Source organism: Lipophrys pholis (assembly GCF_963383615.2).
Source record: "Lipophrys pholis genome assembly, chromosome: 21".
Classification (NCBI taxonomy): domain Eukaryota; kingdom Metazoa; phylum Chordata; class Actinopteri; order Blenniiformes; family Blenniidae; genus Lipophrys; species Lipophrys pholis.
In genome coordinates, this window is record NC_137649.1 from 18,233,939 (window position 1) to 18,257,126 (window position 23,188).

The 23,188-nt window shown below is 40.7% G+C and overlaps 1 protein-coding gene across 2 annotated transcripts in view; it reads left to right on the forward strand.

Annotated features, from left to right (window-relative positions):
- Positions 1 to 23,188, forward strand: part of LOC308126182 (MAM domain-containing glycosylphosphatidylinositol anchor protein 2) — a 188,129-nt gene that overhangs the window by 43,847 nt on the left and 121,094 nt on the right. For both annotated transcript variants that reach the window (XM_080490365.1, XM_080490364.1), the window contains exon 2: positions 18,724 to 18,863. In XM_080490365.1, coding sequence (XP_080346491.1) covers positions 18,724 to 18,863 — 140 coding nt within the window. The remainder of the gene's footprint in view (positions 1 to 18,723; positions 18,864 to 23,188) is intronic.

Consider the following 23,188-nt stretch of genomic DNA (forward strand, 5'->3'; position numbering starts at 1 on the left):
GCGTGTGTGTGTGTGTGTGTGTGTGTGTGTGTGTGTGTGTGTGTGTGTGTGTGTGTGTGTGTGTGTGTGTGTGTGTGTGTGTGTGTGTGTGTGTGTGTGTGTGTGTGTGTGTGTGTGTGTGTGTGTGTGTGTGTGTGTGTGTGTGTGTGTGTGAGAGAGTTGGACCAAGATCAACTGCAGATGCTTAGCATCTAAATTTGCTTTATTGCAACTTCAATGGGACCCTATACATTTGTAAAATTTTACCATATGTGATTTACAAACTGGCACGAGTGTGTATCCCTGTGCTAGTGTGTGTGTTTGTGTTGCCTCTGTCTCTGTGCCCATTCAATTGAGGAGATCCGCGCGGGTGCACAGGTAATCCTATTTGTGTTCCAGTCACAGGCTGGCACAAGTAATGCTCAATGATGTATGACCCATCCATTTGTTTGAGCTTTATTCCTAACGCCTTTTCACTGCAAAGAGGAGTAGATCTTACTCAATTGGGTGTCAGTCTAGTGTGGCCCACAAGAGTATGACATGTTTTTCTCTCCACACTTACAGTACAGAAGCTTCAGGAAAAACAAAAAAGTGTTCGGAATATTGTATTATAAAATACCATAAAGACTTTTTTTTTTTTTTTATAAAACATGCTCACACCGTTACCATAATGACACTTATAACACAGTTGCTGGTGTTGAACAGCTGCTGTCTGTCTCAGCTCTGCTATTCTGAAGCACTGTCAGTAGTTTTAGCCCGCCTCTAAAGCGTATTTGCAACTCTAGATAAACATTAGCTTTACACTTATCACACTCTCTGCTACTGCCTGTGTGTTAATGGTTTATCTCAGTTGTTTAGTTTATATGACTTCCTCTCATAGTATCTAAATACTGGCCTGTTAGTAGAAAGCCTTGTACACAGCTTATGTTTGACATCAGTAGATAACTAATTAGATCTGCAGCGCATCTTGGTAAAAACTTGTTTATTCTGCATTTATTGTCTTTTGTTGTCATGTATGTCATGTGTTAATCAAATACATTATTTTTATTAAATTCTTAATTTATAGTTAAATCTCTTGTCCCGTTAACACAACACAATCCAAGCATATACACACATACAAGACATAGTAATTTAGTAGTTTCTTGTTCAAATAACTAATAAATTAATTGTGCTACTTTTTGCAGAGCAGAACATAAGATTTAAGTGATCTACTATGAAAAATAAAAAAAAATCCCAGGAAACTATCATCCGACAGAGTAAAACTATAGAAATAAAAATGGCTTTATAACATTAGGTTTTATTTCAGACTTTTTTTTCCCCCGTAAAATATGAGTCCAGTGGACCTAAACCTCAGCTGTGATCTCATTTCTACCGCATTTTCACGCATCAGTAGGAACCCACCTTCAGATTTCGTTACGTGTTCGGTAACACCGTGCACGTAATACACAAGGGTTGGGAGAAATAACTCTTCTCTTTTTTTTATACATATATACTGCAGTAAATGGATCATCCCAGAGTTTAACAGCCAGTTTCTAAATTTTGTGAGAAGAACAAAAAAATAAAAAATAAAGTCTTGCCACCAGGCTTCAGCCCTGCTGACTGAATAAAAGGGTTTTTCATGGGTGGATGGCTAAAAATGTAATGCTCCGCTCCAGTGCCATACGTTACATTCAGAGTAGCATTTGGCAGGCCTATATGCTCTTACCTACTGATCATTGAAATATACTGTAAAAGGCTTTTTAGGCTGAATAGGTCAAGCCGTTTACAATGTATAAGAATGATATAGTGTCTGATGGTGGTGGGGGAGCGGTGGGTCGCACACTCGCCTCACAGAAATAAGTGTCTGGTTTAATTCTGGGTCTGGGGGTCTTTTTTATTAAGTTTAAATATTTGGTTTGAAGGTTCTTTAGTTTCCTCCCAAAGTCTGAACACATGCTGTAAGGTTAATGGGTGAATATACATAGTAAATAGGTGTGTGTGTATGTGTGTGTGTATGTGGAGTTTACATGTTCTCTGGTTTTCTCCCAAAGTGCAATAATGTGTTTGAGAATATTTAGTTATTTATTCACTGTCAGGCGTGTGTTTTTGTGTGGTTTTCTGTCGTGAGGTGTCCACAGTCAGCTGGGATCAACTCCAGTACCCCGAGACCCTGAGTTGGATAAAGCAGTATAGAAGACTGATGGATGAACTCAAAATACCGACAAAAAATAGAGTTCAGCCCGACATCAGAGGTTGAATATCTGTTTTGATTCAACCGGGACTTTTCTGTCAGGTGGACTTGGAAAGAAGTGGAGCAGATGGGAACTTTTGGCACATTATTGCTGAAACACTGAACGATGGCGATGGCCTCCCCCTATTAGCCCTGGACAGTGCTGTAGTACATCTCTGTCTTTTTTCCCTCACACTATGTGGGCAGCCAAGGACAACAGTCAATGAGCAATATCAATTTACGTAATGGACTATTAAACAATGTGCTTAACATTTAGAATTGCCACGCTGGTGGTCAGTGGGAGTGGGTGCCAGAGACGTCTGCTGCCATGATAGTTGCCCTGTGAGATGAAACACATTATCTGACTCTTCTAGCTCTTACGCAGTCCTTTCTCCTTCTTCCCCCACACCTGGTAGTCTGACCCCGCTCACAGGCACTCCCTTCATTTTGCCCTTTTGTTACCACTGCATGCAAAAAAATCCTCAAACTGTTTTGTGCACAGGTCGCTGGGTGTTGCAGAGATTTCATGTTTACCCATGTTCATTTTCTGCAAGTCGTTCCTCCCATAGTCCCAAAGAATGAATTTACTAAGATCCTCCATGCGACATGCATATAGAAATTGGTTGCATTTTCACTTTGCGTTCATCTTATAGGTGATCAATTAAAAAAACATGAGTGACATCAAGCGAAAACAGTTTTGGTTGCATTTGGGACTTCATACATGAGCTGGTGCTGGAAACTGTATTGTTTCTATCCTCATTTGCTTTGAGTTTGCAATAGGCTGATTAGATGGAGCACTGAACCCCCTATAAACATGAAATGAAGTGTGGAGGATGGAGGAAATTAACAAACATGTCGGAGCGTTGCGGCAAATAAACAAAAAAATTCACAATATGCAACATGAGCTTACAAAGACAAAGCTGTGGGTAAAATCAGTGTAACAAACGAGTCACAATAAGCATTTAAAAAGTGAACAGGAACAAAAGAGACAAAATGATCTCATAAAATCTCCAAATAACAGTGGTGCGGAACCATTGAGGAAATGCCTCATCATAATTACTGCTGAAGGATGAACCAATTCACACCTCTCTCGCCGATACATTGAAAACTGACCTAATCATTAACACTTTCAGACATAAATCACACTTTGTGTTGTAATAGAATATACTAATCCTTGTTTTTTCTTTCCTGGTACTGCATGTTCATGAGGACAATTACACTAAAGCGATTATTTTGCCAGTAAGCAGATTAGCTTCAACATTTGAAACCGTTAGTAGACCAGGTGCTATATTTTCTATACGTTTGTAAGCCGTCTGGTTAGGGTATACCCTCCTTCTCCCCATTGTTCGCTGGAATTGTGATGGTGCATTAGATCAAGCAGGTGTAAAGATGAACGGAGGGATGTTTTGTGCCTTGGGTTACTATTTCATTCCCTGCGTTCGAACGCTGTATGCGATATTACATGAAATTATTCAGTTTCAGCATATATTGAGTTTTTTTTTTTTTTTTTTAACTGGCTCATTCATTTAGCGCGTGATGATTTTGCACCTTCCATCACACAGTAATGGATTTATTGGCATAAGGAAAAAAAAACATTAAAACACTATCTAAAAGTAGCTTTCTGACTCGTCAGACTATCACACATGGTGGATTCTAAAAGCTGTTATACTATAGTGAGGCAGTTGATTCAGGGGCAGTCCGGTTGCACAGTCTTTTCGGGGGAATAATTGCATTTGATGGATGAGGTGTCAAGTATTTTATGGGACGTTTGAAATTTATACTCTAAAATGTCTTTATGCTGAGAGAATTAGCACAGGGGGTAAAATGTAATGGTGTGAATCAGAAAGCTATATTCTATTTCCCCGTGTGATTAAAAAGGTGGTCGAGCAAATTTGATCCGTTGCAGTTTGTTTTTTGTGTCCTTTGCTCTCTGGGATTATGAACTTTTATCTTGAAATAAAAAAAAAAAAAACCAAAAAACAACTGAATTCCTCAGTACAGTATGTGCCTTGCTCAGGGGCACATCAAAACTGATTATGAGCGAGGGAAGAGTGTGACTCACTCACTATGCCCACCCACGTTGTCCCAGCTCGCCCATCTAGAACTGATGATGTGAGAAAAGTAGTTGCAAGCCCATTTCCCTTCCTTTAGGCTACAGCCACTGATAGAAACCATTTTTGTTCGCACTTTGGTGCGGATAATACAATCTGTTCAAACTTCTTGAACATTTAGATAATAGTCTGAAATTGAAAGCTCAGCTCTCAATAGAAGAAAAATGTGGACATCATAGTTGAAACAATTGATATCGAGAACATCTATTCCTGTGATATATAGGCTACATGACATTTGTTTAGAGTGTGATGTTTGTCTTAAGAATTACTACTAAGGCTACCCCGATGAGATGTAGTCAGCATAGCCACTACCTCAGCTATAATTACTACCGATACCTCAATGAAGACAGAGATTACTGCCACTACCAAAAAATTATGTCCGATAGATGCCAGCATGAAAATGGAACCCGTTGTTTTGATGGATCACTATAGAGTACTCTGAAAAAGAGTTTTAAATCTGCATCCTAATGTGGTTTGGAAGTTGTTGTCATGTGGTCGCATGTCACAAATTCTTCATGAGGTTACAGAAGTCCGCACTGTGGTTTTACGGTACGGGACATACAAACTGTATGGACGCCCTGCGTTGAGCAGCTTCATGCAGATGAAGTGTGTTTCACTGGTCACGGTTTACTTCAGTCACACCCACGAACACCTCAGGCAACGTTTGCCTGCACCACATTGAAGACTGGGTGCAGCATTTCCATGTTTCTCCCTTTGATGCTGAATAGATTTGCCTTTTCCGAAAAAAGTATTTGAGAAAATTATGTTGCATTTGATCATTGAATCAATGACATTTTTAAAAATCTACTCATGTTGCATTTGGTATTAAAAGGAGGTCATGGTTGACGTTTCAGTTTCCACCGTACTGGAGTTTTATCTCTAAAACAATCTTGGGAGGCAGATTTGTTAGGTACATAAGAATTTATTACGGTTGCGTTTGTATTTTTAGTTCATAAGGTGGTGGTGGTGAGCAGCTTACTGTGGGTGGATACACATAGGCGCAGTCTTTTTTGCATAAAACATGCAGATGTGCTCTTGTACTCTCTTCCACCAAAAATACACTGATTTAATGAAGTAAGTATTTTCACTTATAAGCCATTGTTGCTTCAAATTGCCTGTGGATTTGGATTAAATCAGTTTGCATTTTCTCTACTTCAGCACATCTTTCAAGAGTGAACGCGTTGAGCTCGGGCGTTGTTTCAAACACTGCTGCACTCATCCCATCGAAATGGAGTTGGAGCAACAATAAGATGCCACAATAGCCTCATGGTGAGAAGTTGAAGACACGTCTCCTCAGCCGGGAAAGTTTGTCAGTGCTTTTCGATAGAAAATGAAAACAAGGAAGCGTCGTGTCAAAGAAATCTGGCATATTTTAATTAGAGTATTTAAGTAGTTTTTCCATATTAACCTGCGCCTGATGACACATGCGATAATTTTCCTGGAGACACTGTGAATACCCCCAGTCAGGAGGAGGCGATATTACAAGATTTATTTCCACTTTATTGAAGGTCTCTGACTTTTTTCCCGTTTTGGACGAGTCAACTAGTCCTAAACTTTTAGTGTAGGAAAATCTGTCATGACAACTCAAAACACTTCATAGTGAAAGTATAGTCGGGAAATTAACACATTTATTACATTCTCAAAATTTCTAGGGTATTTCTTGAAAGAATTGTGCAATCTAAAATATTATTTTCATCTACTTGCTTTTTCCAGACCTTGCAAAGTCATGGCTGCAGTGAACCTTTTTGTTTCAAACCCCTGGTCTAAGCTTTATTTCCCCCCCTCTTTCTGTCCCTTGATTTTCTTCTTCTCCTCCTCCCTCTTTTCTGCATAGAGGCTAACTTACTCGAGTCTTTCACCCAGATGTAGAAAATCCTCTAATGAGGCTTTAGGCACTGCTATTTCTCATCATTTCGCTGTGCTGCATTTGCCATCACATGGGATAAGCACCCTTCAGTTAACAAGACTCAGTGGAAAAAAAAAATGTAATTCATTAAACACAAAGACTCTCAGAACCAAATTAATTTGCAAACGACCGTAAGAGTTTATGTTTTGTGATAGCGAACCATGCGCCCAGGGTTCGGCTGGTGAATTTTTTTGCTGAAGTGCTGCAGTGAGCCAAAGAGGCGATTCCCAGGTCTGTGCTGCTGATATTGGAAGACCTGTAGTCCACATTTCTTAGAGCGTGGCTCAGTGAGAGATCTCTGAAACCCATTTCCTGCCTGGCTTAGAATAATGAGGTGTTAGAGCCTGCTGGCAGGGCTTAGCTGCACACCTCTCCAATGAAAAAGTTATGGATGGTATACATTCTCTCTCACTCTCTCTCTCTCTGCACACACAGGCACGCACACACGCAGACATATGCCCCCTGGAGGTGTTATTGATAGCTGCATGTTGCAAAGCCAGCCAGCAGGCAGCACTGTCGGAACAGCCCGCGCTGTGGGCACCGATAGGACAATCAGTTCACTCCGGTGTCGCCACAGCCAATCGTTGGACAGTTTGTTGGCGGGCTGCGCCCAATCTTCAGGGGGTTGCCAGATACTTTATCCTCAGTGAGCTGTTGCTGGCTCCCTACTAGCCAACCATAAAGAAAGCCGCTGCCCTTCATCAGCCAATCGTGTGAGTGTTGGCCGGAGTTGGGCCTATCAACTGCTGCAAGGTTACAGCCAATCTGGACTTTATCCTCCTCTACAGATGTCCGATTAGTGTTGTTTGGGGAAATCAAACTGCCACAGCAGGCCCACTTTGCCAATATGACACCACAGATGCAGAGAACAGAAAAATTGGTGAGGAAAAACCTAAAAAGACCCTAGCACAGTGATCCTCTGGTTGCCATATAAAATGAGGTTTCCATACATGTTTAATAGAGTAGTACTGTCGTTTAAGTTTTAGTTTGATGGCATTTCTCGATATCACCATGAGCTAACATGCACCTCTTACCTCTCCAGGTCTTTGTTTAATTAGACCCCAACCATGTTCTTGTCAAGGACTGTAGGTTTATACCTCATAAATGTGTTCTGCCTCAGACCTGCCAAGGACGTGTTCAATGAACTCGGGTCGTGTCCGTTTTAATGGTCTTATAACACATGGCTGCATCCTAAGTTGATGGCGGCATTACATCAGGTGATGGTACAGAAGTTTTAGTGGAGCTCAAACTCGGTGCCTTGAAAGGTGCAATGCATGTCCTCCTCTGACTTATGGAGATTATAGATTGATTTTTTTTGCCCACAACTTCGAGCATCACATTAGATCAGTTTCTCTTTGTCCATTTGCATCTATCTATTGTCTTTTTCCATCTATAACTTGAAAAACACAGAGACACAGACTGTCACCTGTCCCCAATTTAACCTCAAATGTGTGTCTGTCTCGGCTGTGGGAGGAGACAGTTGTTCCCTGAGGAAGCCCACACATGGGCAGAGAGAACATGCAAACCACTAGACCCTGTTGTGTGCCCTCTTTTATTAATCCCTTTGAAAAAAGATATTTTATGAATAAAAATGAAGAAATGTCTTTGTACAGTGCGTCATCATTTTGTTATGTCATATTTTATGTAATCAAACATAGTAATTAAAAAATAAGCTTTGGGGTGTTCCGTTAAATAGAACGGTTTTTGCAGCTCTATATTTCTGTGGGAATCTCCAAACTCTTGCATTACAGTTTGTCCCGGCTTCACATATGTGATTAACAATCAGAACAACTCCGTGAAATTCTGGGCAGCTCCTTCTATAGCACTGGGATTGTTCATGCTCACTTCTTGTGGCCCTTGGGACCGTCATGATATCGGTCACATGTGCTCTCCTTTCAGTGTCATGTCAGTGTCAGCTGTGGAAAAATGCTGTGTCTGTTGTCTCAGTGTGAGAAGAAGTCAAAGACATCTCTTCTTCCTACGACAAAACTGACGCTTGAGTGAAACAATATTATATTAAACAATGATTATTCCTTTGTAGGCTTAGAGCAGGCGTCTTCCAAGCCTTTGCGCTCTCCTGCTGTGCTCCAAAGTCGTATGCATGTCTGCAAACTTTCAGTCATCTTTACAAGGCTGATGCATACTGCATATGAACGCTGCTCCGCTTTTACACTTCAAGGTGCCTCTCAGCTTGTGTCGGCTCTTCTCATCTGTTTTGGCTTTTTTTTTTTTTTTTTGCATGTAGATAACTTGTAGATAACTCCTGATACTTTTTTTGGTCCAAGTTCCTCATGAACTTGAGCCAGTACTTAAACAGCATAGTCAGTAAAAAAAAAAATCATCAGTGCGATAGCGTTTCACCGCTGCCTGACACAGGACATCCTGCATCAACATGACAAACTAGCCAATGTACCAGAAATAACATTTCCTGAGATTCCTTTTGTGTGTCTGTGTGTTTGCGAGATTCTGTCTTTGTTGCACACTAAGTCACAAAGACATGTGTCACCTTCACAGAACAGAGGTCTAGATGTGGAAAATTGTGTTTTAGGCTCTATTTGGGGTTAGGTTAACCCTTATCGGGTGAGTAAGAACTTGTGCTTCTATGTCGTTTTCTTCTAAACCAACAATGGAAAATTCAAGGGGGGAAATCGGATATAGGAAAATAGAATACTTGTCCTAATTACAGAAAGTTATTTATTGGAAAATTACTGTGAAAACCAATAATATAATAATAATAACAATGACAATAATATAATAACCAACAATGTAATGCTTTTTGACCTTTTCAGTGTAACGAGGCCCAGAGCTTAATGACCTTCTCATAGTGTAATGCATTATTACATGATTGAAGTAGCATTAAAGCAATATTTTCATAATCTAATAACTGCAACCAATAATGTAATAATACATAAATATGGCTGTTTTTCTTTGGAAGAAAACAGTTTTTGCAGGTTTTGTGCAGTTCTAGTGGGTGGCATCGTTGTCGTATTCATTCATTGCGGAGACGACCTCTGCAACTTTCTCAATCATGGTGTTAATCTTTTTTTTCTTTATTTCATGAAAATATTGGCAAGTTAATTCTTATTGGTTTTATTGCATAGAGTATTACTGGCCCCTAATATGTTATTGGTTGTTAAAATTACTTATAATGCACGAAACACAATAATATCTGACCTCCTTGCTTTGATACTTCCTGATTAGTGCACATGATGGATACATTTGTCTTAAAAATATGCAAAACAGAAACACTAAAACCTGTACTTAAACAGAGCAATACATAGACGATCTGAGTTCTATTCAGTGCAGCAAGGCAGTGATACCCAATAATGAATATGCAATCGATGATATAGACTAAAGCCAATAAAGAAAATGTTTGGGCAGGGAGAGTGAAGATTTAAGCTCTGGAACTGAAATAAAAGCCAGAACAAAGAAATCTGGTACTGAAAGTGAATATGCGATTAATGCCCGTGTATTTATAGGTTTCAACCTTGGCTTAAATGCAATATAAAACTAACAATTAAAAAAAAAAAAAAACATCCGTTCATTAGTAATCAGTTAATTATTAAATCTGAAAAACGCTGAAAACTGTCTTACTACACATTTCTAGTTGATGCTCGCTTTCAAATCGCCTGTTTTCATTTCACACAATTCACCATAACCTAGTTTACGTTTGGTATATATTTCAAAATGAGCAAATACCTCATCTAAGCTGTAGCTGATTCATTTCTTGTTGACTTCAAACTGAGAATTGCAGCGACATAAATCATACACACTGTGTGCCAGTGTGCCATTCAGCCAAAACTCTGAAGCAGTGTGTGTGTGTGTGTGTGTGTGGAGTTGCATGATATGCATGTCAAGAGCATCACTATATTAAACATTATGCTCGATTAGGTAGCGTCTCCTCGCTGTGTCCTGGCAGCATGCACAGTAGAACTGCATGCAGCAGGCTCACCCCTCATTTAACTGAACTACCCATTGCTGTGTGTTTCAGCACCACGGACAGAGACAGCTGCATCAAGCCCAACACCACGCGCACATATACAGCATCTCACAGCTAACAGTGTGAAATGCAAATGTTCTGTTTGAAGTAAAAAAAATTTAAAAATCGTTTTCTAATCCTCTAAAAGTCATACATAAGATGATACCAGCCCTGTTTGTGCCACTTCCTCTGAGACGACGAGCATGACATAAAGCTCTCATGAGCATAATGGCTGCAGCTGTATGCAGTCAAGCCTCATAACCCCCGCTACGGAGCGTCATCGTACAGGAGCAAAGATGAATCTGCCCTCTAATTTTTTCTTTTTTCTATCTTCACCCTCCATAGCCTTTCTCTCAATTCTCATCTCTCTCTCTCTCTCTCTCTCTCTCTCTCTCTCTCTCTCAGCAGGGCTTCGTCAAGTTCACACTGGCCTAATTTCAGAGTAGCAAGGTGTACATACAGTATGTGTGTACGGTGATGCAAGGCTTAAATGATTCCTGACTATAAATACTATAAATAGAGTTTCTGCTGTCTGCATGTTTGTTTCTCTGTGATCCATATTTGTTAAGATTTGACCCCCCCTGCCATGCGGGGGAGCTTTCACAAGTGAAAAGGTTGAACTTGATTTTCATAATGGTGTTCTTCTGTTCCTGGCAAGTGGAACAGACGCCTCATGCTTTCTGCGAGGCTCCTTTCTCGGTGCCGTGTGAACATCTGTGTTTTTCAGCCAACGGTACACACTCTGTGATAGATGATCTGTGCTGATAGTGCGAAGCCAGATCTATACGGACTCTCATTTACAATAACGGTGTGGGCTGAGGAGTGCATGCAAGTGCATTACAGTGTGTAATCAATACGCTCTGACAAGCCCTGATGTAATAATATGCATGTGCTGCTGGCAAACCGTTTCAAGGCCTTACACACATGGATGCTCCCTTGGATGAGTTGCTTCTCAATTATACAGTAGGAAGGGCTGGGTGGAGTGTAAGCCTGCTCTTTGTGAAGGGACGGGGAGAAGCACAGAAAATAATAGATTTCAATGTGTGATGCCTTCGGCAGTGGACCGTGTTTACTCATTCCCACAAGTAAAATCCATTGAATTCACAGCAATATCACGATCAACCGAGATGATTTAAGTGTGACTCACATTCAAATTTCATTTGGATCTGCAGTATGATTCAGAAGCAGGGTTTTATATTTATCGAGGTATAATTTTATTATACTGTGCTGTTGACTAATTATTGGAGCGTTCGCTTAGTCGTAAATAATCTGGTCATCTGCAATAAAGCTACACTGATCAATATTTTATTAACAGTAAATCAGGTTACCGCGTTTAATATGAAGGTAATTTCTTGTCATGACAAACCGAACCCATAATTATCACGCTTGCATTGAAACCTCCCTCAGCTTTAAGACAGTCTGCTTTTGTTTTGGTTCACGTTAACCGTTCTCATCAACCTGCTTTCCAAACACTGCACAAAGTCATTTTCAGCAGAAAAGCTCTGACGAATCCATCGCACATTGCTTACCGAGCACCAGACACCCGGCAGACAAAGCGCACAACTGCCTGTTGTGTAAAGCAGAGCATTTAGCTGCTAAAAGCCGGTAAGAGTGAATATTGGATTAAACATTTGCAGTGTGGCCAGAAGTGAAACGCCCATTGAATGCTAATGCTGTAGCTTATAGCCAATGACATAATGCCTTATTTATTTATTTATTTATTTATTTATTTATTTATTGCTTGCTTGCTTCTTTTGACACTTTATCACTCCTTTTACCCCCAGCAGTTTTTTTTTTATTGATTTTTGCCAGTCCTAAACCAAATTTCATAATGCGTTCGAAGTCATAGCACAAACACTTTTTTACTGGAGGAGCAGCGCATGCTTTTTTAAAATGTATTTTTTTCCTCCTGTTACTCACTCTGTCCTTTTTCCACTATTAGCCTCTCCCATTCTGAGAAGGTGTTTACGCAGCCAGAAAACCAGCGGGATATGGTTAGTGGTCCTCGGGGGTTTGGTCTGAGGACATTAAACCCACAGCGACGATGAGGCCCAGCTGTTGGGGCTTTTTTTTTTTTTTTTTTTTTTTTCCCTTTCCCTCTTTTTATTTTTTCTTATTCATTTGTTTGTCAAATTCAGAGTCACTTCCATTGCCAAGAAGCCCCTCTGCCACTCAGGCACTCCAGGACTGTGGTGACAAGGCTGCTTTTAGCCAAATCCAATTTAATATCCATTGGCGGTAGTGGATAAAGCTGTCTCCATCTTCCCCAAGTGAGGCCAAGGAAGGCGAGGCGCTCTAGTGGGAGCTGCTCGTTCACCACACAAGGACATAATAGATGCACTCACGCTCACAAATGTACAGACCAAGATAAAGAGAGTGCTAAACCAACAGTCTAAGAGGCAGAATTATGTCTTCTTCTTCACCTCCCTACATACCTTCTGCATCTTTGCAGTCAGAAAAGTGTTGTCGCTGTGATGGAAATTAGATAATGGAATTTTAAAAATAAAAGAGAGATGTACATCTGAGACTTTTCAGCCTGAAGGTGTTCTGCTCAATTTTTTTTTTTTTAAACTCATAGCTATCAGCAAGCTGTGTGTGTGTGTGTGGGTGTAAACAGGGAGTTTGGGTGCGTGTGCCTGCATTTCACATATGGGAGTGACACCACTGGCAGGAGTGCACGTCATATCCCACAGGTTCAGCGCGACATTTGTTCAGCGTTCACTACAACGCCATTTAATCACATATGCATGTTGAGCAAAAATTTTTTATTTTTTTTCCAGAAACAACTCGGCATTAGTTTGACTGTAAAGACCCATTCAATATTTAAGCATTGATCATTTTTCCCCTCTGCTGTTTTGCATTCACATCAGCATGAGTGGCAGATGTGCTTCTGATGCCAATGCCAGACCCCCCCCCAAATGGCAAATTAAGAAAAAGGAAACCAAGATCAGAAACAAAAACATTTAATGACAGTTAAAATCTGCCACCAGCAGATCAGTTTCTTCAGCTCATTACTTCCAAATGACCTCAACGCTCCAGCTCAACACACATGATTACTCTCTCATTTAACAGCTTCTTATTTTGCTCTGGGGAGATGTAACCTTGTGGTGAATCACATAAAGGTGCCTCGGCGTTTCAAACATGTAAACGTATCACTGGACTTTTGATTATTCTTTTGAAATTACAATCAACTTTTTCATTATGAACTATCAAAATCCAAATGGAAATTCTGGCACTCAGACACCAGTATAATTTATATTTAACGCAGAAGAAGAGTAGGGCCACTAAAACAAACAAACAAAAAAAGGGTTGAATATGACTTTAATTTCATAATTCTAACATTTCTATCTGAAAGTGGCCAACAGAGATGATCACACTCTTGAGAAAAATAGTTAATTCCATTTTTTAAGACCTGAAAGCCTCACCTTGTCCCTGGTGTTTTCATAAACGGCAGAAATCACAGTATGAGGAGAAAATAGGAGGCATAATTGCAGGATCCATTTGCGAGGATACTCCTGGTATTAAGAAAAAGAAAGGGGAAAAAAATTGTTCCAATAGTGTGGCAACAATAATTATACAAAGAAGAGTATTATCAGCTGGTACTTTTACTACAAATCATTCCAGGACGAATAATTTACATTGCGATATTCTGGGAAACCAAAATGGATTGTATTATGTGTATTGGAAATGTTTGTTATTTATGTAATTTTATATATTTATATACATTTCAATGAATGCTGAAAATGGAAAACTTTTTGTTGTGTTTCGGGGGTTCATGCTCAGAGACGGTGAAAACTCAGCTTTTTGAAAATGGGTCCCAAGGTAGAACTTTTCGAAAATGCTCTAAGTCCGTCACCATGGAAACGAGGGGGAAAATGAATGCAACTTCTCAAACGCTCCGTCTTCGTCTAAACGCAGCTTTTCTGAATCGCTGCTACTGCACAGGCACACCACAGCTGTAGTGAAGAGTTCTTCTGCACATGTGCAAGTAGAGTGACAGTAACAGCAATGGCAGCGTCCACAGTGGCATGACTCCCTCGTCCATAGTCTCCTGGGACTTGGTAGTTTTATACTTCAGAGTCACCAGTAATAGCAATCCAACTTCCTCTTCTGTCCATACGAATGTCCGTGTACTCGCCAGTGCTAATGTTTAGAACCTATTCTTCTCTGCCTGTTTAACGTGACGTGTTTACACTTGAAACGTTAACTGGGCTTTAGACCTTCATGCAATTTAAATGTTGGTGGTGGTACGTGGTGTAATAGCATTATCATTCCAGTCGTTAAGGATTTTCTGTGTGGAGTTTGCATGTTCCCTCTTTGCACTAGTGGATTTCCTCCCACAGTCCAAAGACATGTGTATATGGTTAATTGGTGACTTTGAAATTGTTTCTCGGCATGACGATGAGTGTGTGTTTCTGTGTGTCTGCCCTGTGATGTGCTGGCGACCGACTCAGAGTGAAGATGATTTATTTTGTGGAGTGATTCCAGATTAAACCTGCTGTTAGATATTATACATGTTCAACATGCTGCACACTGGCCTTGACAGGATCCATTGATCTGTAAAGGATTTTTTTCAGCCTCTTGCATTATAATTGTGAAACTCCAAATCCCAAGTTTGAATGTAAAAAGCGAGTTAGTTCTTTCGCCATATGTAATATGCCAGTAGTCGGGTGGGATTGAGAGGTTGTAAAGGTTAACAGACACCTCAATTAAACTGCAATGTCTTCATTGTAGAACACATCATCCTTGTCTATGTAATGAACTTGTACTGGATATAGCTAAGATGTGAGCGTTGTCTATCACCCAGATTCCCTCAACCAGGACATCTTTTATCTCTGACCTGTCAGCCCATCCACATCTCAATTTATGAAGCACCGGCCTTAAATCCCATCGCATTAATGCATCAGTGTCCATTCTTAGATATGTTCTTGGAATATCTTATGAGTAGTTCCTCTCTGTAGAGAACAGGGTGGTTCCTTACAGGCTAAATACACTGAAAGATTACGCAGTAATGACAGTGATTTCAGTTCCTGCTTTGGGCCAAATGATTTCAAACAGCGGGTTCTGGCTATGCAAAGATATGTATGACTATTTGAACATTACTGCGCTCGTTATGCATACTCAAGAGGGGGGTTATTTGCTTTTGTGGCTTTAAGCTTTGTGTTGCCGGCATTAAGAAAGATTGTGTGTTTATGTGAGCGTGTGCATGTGGCCGGTGCGGTAACTGGGATAGCGGTTGAAGATCATTAATTACGGGTGTTTCCCTACTTTCCTCCAGGAATGATAGTATGCTGCACAGATCCTGGCTCATTGGAGTAAATGGCATTAGCACTTTGTTCGGGTAGTGCCCTGGGGTCTTGTTTCTAAGCCTTTTTTGTTTTAAGTGGCAGCCTTGCGTGAAGCTCCCTTACACTGAGCCCATTTCTCAGGCCCTTATCCCCCCCTATGGAATACACCACCAGTGTATTCATCTCCAAATGGATTGAGGAAGACAATGAAAGCGAAGAGCGCAAGAGCAGTCCACCAAAGCTTTATGAGTAGCCAGTTAGCATCTGTATAAGTGTTCATCGGTCTGTGCCACATTTCGACAGGCAGGGCGAGCATTAGACTAACAAGCAGAGTGAGACAAACAGCATGGCTGCTATCAAGGAGGGACAAGTGGTTAGCGCGTGGCAAAGGATACACTGTGGCTGAGACTCCCAGTGCAGCAGCAGGGAGGAGTGTCGCTGCGCTCATTAGCATCGCAGACTGGATAGAAGCAGAACTGCTGCCGGGGCCGGCTCTGCTGAGAGGCCCACACAGGAAGCCGCTCCTCCAACATGAAAGCCCAGCTCCAGCCTGTAACTCCCCACGATTTCTGCTTGATTTATTTTTTTTCTGCTTCTTCTTCTTCTTCTTCTTCTTCTTCACCATTTTGTACTCCTCCTCCTCCTAATCATATTCTGCATCCGCTCTCTAAATCATCTCATCCCAAACCTCTTCACTAATCATGTAGGTTGGAGAGGAAAAACCTGCTTAACAGATGTTGGTATTGTCAGGGGTCGGCTGGAGGCAACTGTATTTTCACAGCTGAGTGAAAGTGAACTTTTTTTTTTTTTTAGCAGCTTAACCTGTTCAGTTTGACCCCACCAGCCCCACTTGCCCCGCTGTCCATTAGTGTGTGGATGGATTAAAATGCCCTCAGTGTCTCACAAGGGTGAACTAAGTGGTAGAAAGACACACCAGTGCAGTGACCACAGCTGGAGCAGGCAGATGTGAAAGGCTGAGAGCAGGAGTTCCCAAACCTTTCTCCTCAAAGAGAAGCTGCAAACCCTGAACCCACAGTCCCTTATTTCTCAAAGCATTACAGAGAAGCTAAGTAATGGAGGGCACACTCATTTTCACAAACATACAAAATAAACACATTAACCTCTTTACATGTCAAACAATGTAGTTTCATGTCGGACCACTAGTGGGGGCTGCTTGTTGTTTTTGTTATGACACCAAGCACGCACACACACAGAAAACTGAAAGGACACCAAAAATGCAACAAAAGTTTTTCATTTTCACTTGAAAATGTTGAATGTAAATGGGGCCTTCGAGTTATCTTTGTGGTGTGATGCAACATGTTGATTTTATTTTCACTTGACTGATTTGTTCAAGCTGTGAGCTGAAGTGGATTTTTCTTATGCAAAATGAGACACACAGCAGTTTAATTATTAATTTAAATAAACACTTTGATAAGGTCTAATAACATTTAAGTTAATATTACGATTTTCTGAAATCATGTCGAAAAACGCCAGAAGACATTTACCCATAAAAGAATGTATCTTCTGCTGTGGTGCGTCATTCCTTCTTCTTCATTTCGATTTGAAATGAACTTGTTTATAAGATGTTTTTTTTTATTATTAAACCCTTCTGGCATGTAATTACGGTAAATTGTGAAATTGACCCTGTTTGTCAACAGGGATGAGAGGAAGAGGAGGAGAGTGTCTAAGATTGTGTGTTTTCTGGCTTTTAGTAGTTCCCATTTAGTCTCGCACATTAGTGATCCATAACAAACACAAACATTGAACATGTCTGTTTTAGGATGGATTCTTGTAGTTAATGATCAGTGACTACATTTTAATTATAGTCTTGAAATAAACATGTCTTCTTTTTGACACTGATCAATGTTACTAAGTAATTTCTAGAACTTTTTTTTTCCTGTGGGCTGATTTAACCACCTCCACTTGTCATTGTCACATGAACCTGAACTATTAACGCTCCACACACGTGCACTAAGCTCAAGTCTGTAGCTGAGATGCGTGTTAATAATAGCAGACTGTAAAAACATTGCCATTATGAGCTTCTTCTGCTCTTAAAACAAGAACTATGGCATTCAGGAATCATATATATCATTTTGAAATAATCTGCTTTTTAAGTGCTTCAACAAACTATGTGTTCCTGATGGAAGTGAAATTTATTTTGGCGAGATCAGCTCTGGTTACATTTGGTGTCACATCGAAATGAAAATCCCTGCTGTTGTAAATCTAATCTAATCTACTGCAACTACCGTGACGGGTCGTCGGGTGAAATATTGACTTGAAGTAAAGGAAAAACAAAAAAAACAAATGAAGAAGGAAAGGAAACAATACATTGCCTTGTGCTTTCAGTCTCAATGTCGCAATACACCAGAGTAACTTCAAGTGAATAATAGCCCCGCTCTGCTTTGTTATTGATCGTATCCATTTCATTAAAACCCAACATTACATCCATGTACTTTACAAGGAAGGAAAATCAGCATTTCAAATGACTGATCATTCGTAGAACTTCCCGGACAACGCATTTACCTGCGAGAGAATGCATTTACAAAAGGAAAGATGATTGAGGAATTCATTTTGAGGGATGAATCATGTGCCTCATTACTTGAGTGATAAAGCTGTTTTGATACTTATTACCTTACGTAATGGCGGCTGCGGCTCTGCTGGTTGAACATGGCGGTTTGATTTCTCCTCCAACACAACATTTCGAATGGCAGTGGTATAAGTGGATGGGTGAATGTGACAGGTCATACAAAGCATGTTGAGGCTAAATGGTAAAAACATGTCACATAAGTAAAATCTATTTACTCAAAATGAAAACTATTTTGTTTCGGATCATATCGGAGGGAGAATATCTCTAGTTTGAGTTCAAAGTTTGGGCCATTTTTGACTGTATAAGTGCTACTTACACAAGTTTCCTGTAATATAAATTGAAATGATACAAAGCAGTAAAAGGTTTTAGGTTTCCTCATTCAATTAGTTGTGTTTGACACAGTGTAGGTCTTTAAAAGAACAAAGCTGAAGGTAAAGCTATAAAAGTCAAATTGTTTGTCAGTTCCCTTTGCAGTTGCATACCTCTACAGTACCTCTACCTTCAGTTATACTTGATGTAGAGCAAATGTGAGCGCACAGCTTTGGAATAGCCTTGGTTTAAGTGAAACAACCTTGTAATCAATACACCATCTACATTGCTAAACTCCCCATTTCTTACAGAAATGATCGGAACGCTAACACACTCTTCTTCTTTTCCTCCACAGCACCTCCGTCTGTCCGCATTATACACTCAGGGCATGCATGCAATGTTGAGGAGGAAAGGCACACGGAGAGGGTCTACACCATCCGAGAGGGGGAGACCCTGGAGCTCACCTGTCTGGTGACCGGCCATCCTCGACCACAGGTGAGAATTTAAGTGCCTCTCCTTCTGTCCTCAGCACAGAAAACCAGGAGAGAGGCGCCAATGTTTCAGCCTGCATTGGCTTCCAAGTGGCACACCACGTTCCTCTGCACTAAACCAGCTTAAAAGTTTAATCCTTTAATTATTGATGGTTTAGGTTGCACAGTGCACCTGCATGTTGATAATGAAAGCTGCCAGGTCTAATGAGAATGCGGAAACAAAACAGTGGAAACATCTGCCAAAACAAAAAGTAATGAGAGCAAAACAGGCCTCAGCGAGAGACTCTGGGTCATTTGAATGCACATGAGAGTGTCGGCATCCGGGAAGTGAAGAAAAAAGAAGGTATTTTCTCACTCGTATTTGCTGTTATGATCTGATTAAAAAATAATTAGAAAAATCACTTTTTGTTGAGAAGCGAAAGATTAAAATGTTTTTCTTAAATCTGTTGATCTTCCAGTTTTACAATATTCAAGTAAATGTGATAAGATGTTGCAATGCCAAGCCTTGTTTTCTTGCTTAGTGAAAACGCACACTTATCTATGCAGGCATGTCAGATATGCCATTCTTGGTCTTGTAATGACCTGCCAGGATTTGCACACACTAACCTTTTTAACCTTTCCTGCATGTTGTTTTCTATTTCCTTGATAGCACAAATGACATGGAATCCAGCACCATTAGCTGGAAAGAACTGAGCTCACATCCATTAATTAATACAATGCCCCCTTTGATCAATAGACAGGCACGTTAGTTTGTACACTTGGCCTCTGCATGCCGTGGCAAAAGAGCACATTGATTTTTATATTTCAATTGAAAAGGTGAGGCCCCTTAAATTAGCGTGTTTCTGACACACCGTTCATCTCCTCCCGTCGTCGGGGGGAACAACTTTGCAATCATCCTCTCCGTCTTACCTCTTAATTAGGATTTTTTTGAAAAACAGAGCGGAGTGCGAGGAGGGGAGGGGAGGAGGGAGAAGAGTGCGGGGGGGATCAAAAGCTCAGCATGACTGTGGCAGGATCTCCTTTGAAACAGAGTCATTACGAGACTCACGCAGATCCGCCGGCACAGCCCGGCTCGGCTTTGTCTCCCCGGACTTTGGTATGTGTCAGATTTGTCCCCCTCCGGTCGTGGCGTGAAACCGGCGGGCAGTACATGCTCACGCTCAGGTTATTTGGGGTGACAGTGGACACGGGGGGGGGGGGGTGGGGAATGATTTGGGGATGTTACTGGAGGTAAAACAAAAAAATAAGAAGGTCATGTGACCTTATTTGAAACAGACTGGCGAGTTAATGCAGCAATAACAGCTCGTCTTTTCATTGGAATTAAATCTTAATCCTCACAACGTGTTCAGAGTTTTGTTTTTTTCTTTGCTGAAAAGTCCCAGATTTTATTTGTGTTGAGTTTTCTTCATCTTTTAAGCGCTAATGTGGGGGGGGGTAATCAGTGTTTGCTAAGGTTGTAATGTGTTTTCAATTTGTCACGCCTTGATTATTAAGTTTAGTTTCTTTATTGCAGAATAACCACAATTAATCAAACGCCTTCATTTTTCAATTCCAGATCATAGCTTGTTATTTGTTATTCACATTTTCAGTGTAACCACCAAAACAGGATTTGTATCTTACAGATGAGACAGTTTATCTTGTTTTGTTTTGGCGTTGATCATGGTTTTCAGTATGAATCTGTCATAAGATATAATCTATGGCATAGGTGGTTTTATGACCCCCCTCCCCACACAAACGTAGAAGTTGAAATGGAGGTGCAATAAAAAAAATCTAAACAAAATAAAGACAATAATAAAACACCAGATTAGCTTCCATGAAATTGCACCTGTTCTTCTTCAGAATTGCTCAAAATTAAAAGCTACTAAAACCTTTACATTCCATTCTTCAGTAAATAGAAGTGTTTACTTTGAAATAACTGAGTCAGCAAATATACTGTAGCTCTCAACCATCACAACTATTTCTTTAAGGATTTTTTTACTTTAGTATTTTCTTATCGTTTTGTTCAAAAAGTAAACATTTAAATGAGAAAGTAAGTATACTTGAGGACACCCTCACCAGAAAATAGTGACACCCCAAACCCCAACATGTCTTAAATGTTTCAGACAAATGTCTGCAATTATATACTGGCACAAACATCATCACCACACGGTATAGAAATAGCTTTGCCATTACGCCCAAGCTCACCAGGGAACACAGGGTTAAATTGCATGTGTTTTCATGACACAGTCGTGCACACGTCCTGACTCAAACATTAACTCCTCATCTGCATGTGAAAACACTGTGGTTAGAACACTGTAGAATGAACATATTTCAGACAAATGTTTCATTAAGAATGATTATAAATATGTTTCATCTATAACTTTACCAAAAATACTTTAGGTGTTATTTTGGTTCGTCTGAGACGAACATACTCCCCGTGTTTTTGCTATGGCAGTTTGACCCTCACTAATGGAGTATGTTTATCTTAATTAGTCGATTCAAGTTCACTGATAACGTTAGTCCTTCATCTTTAACCTGTGATGAGAATCTCATCGAGCCATAAGTATTAACCACTTTAAAGCTTCATGTTGCTCAGTCACAGCCATTACTGGCAGGGCTGTTTGTAAATCTCCGAGGGTGTGTGATTATCAGGTCGGGTTGCACTTTCTCCCTTCACATAAACAAACACACAGACCCGGCAACAGAGTTTATTCCCGTATCTGTATCGATCTCGGCTCCATCCATCTTTTATTCCGTTTTATCCAATTCAGGGTCACCGGGGAGCTGCAGCCAATCCCAGCTGAGTATGGACAAATGCCGTTTAAATCCTAGATAGTTTGCCAGTCCATCACAAGGCAAACACAAAGAGACCCACACACTCGCGTTCACACCTCATGGGCAAGTTAAAGCACACAAGAACTGAACTCGGAGGTCCCTGCTGTCCGGTTTGGAACTTACAAAGAGTTTTACAGACGTCAACATGATTCTACATGTTCAGATAACAAACACACGTCAGTGTGATGTAATCTAAAACATGAGGGTATTTGACAGGACGAGTCATGAAACTTTGTGACTGTACCTCCTTGTAGGACGTGGCTGAGTATACAACACGCCTGAATGAACCTTATTTAGAAGGAGAGACTTTGATTGGAAAGGGATTTTGTGAAGTTTCGGCACTCCATTGTAAAATGGTGTCGCTTCATTATTCAAACATACAGCGGTTGGTCGACCGATGGTGTAACTCTCGTCTCTCAGGGACAGACCTTCCTGTTGAGTTCCAGCCAAACCTATCAGTAAGGACAAGTGAGTAGTACGTTGACATTGATAGGTCGGACATGTCCTCAATGGCTGTACCCAAATCAATTCATGGGAAAATAGTTTATCCTGTGTGTCCCCCCCCCCCGCCTTTTTTTCTTTGTTAGAAAAGCTTTCATAAAATAACTTAAACCATTCTCACCATCTGGTCCACAGTATCACAGGGGGCCAAGTCATACTACTTGATCACTGTAAACGGCTTCAATTAGTTCTGCATTAGCAAATCACAAAATTGCTTTTTTCATCATCGGTGTCCAGATTTCAGTGTCTCTCTTCGACTTTGAGCCCTGCTTGCTCCTGGGATAATACATAGATCGAAGGGGTGTCGTGCCAAGTGTGGCGCCACAAAGGACCAACCACCGAGTAAATGGGGCCACGGCTGGCAATTTCGCTCCGGTTTAATTCTTTGCATGTCCATCAATATGCACACTTCTTAAATTACACAGACGTCCCCTCAGGCCTTCCCACTGATGGGAGTCTTTGGATTGTGTCCAACCAGGCAGCAGCCTCCACACAGTGGGCCTCTCTGTCAGCCCCTTGCCATCCGCCCACCCACCTCAGAGGAAAAACACAAGCGTTCTAATAATACACACACACACACACACACACACACACACACACACACACACACACACACACACACACACACACACACACACACACACACACACACACACCAGCAGTAACGTTGGTCTGCCTTCCTATTTAATTGTCAAATAAATATATGTGGCTGTCAGTCACTCGCACAACGTGTAATATGTGCTTTTTCCCCGCTGCCTCCTGGGTTTGGCATTTCAAGGTGTAGGGAGAAGAACACTGCTCACATCTGGCAGGATTAGAGGCCAATTAGGTGAAATTGTCATAGATGCATCATGCAGAGCTTGGCAATCACTGAGAGGACTTATTCATTCTAGAACTGATAACACGCAGCCATATACATTTAAAAAAAACAAGTGAACTGGGATAAATCATATTTTCATGCGCCATTCATTTATGCTGATCAAATTATTGAATGTTCAAATATGAAAGAAGAAG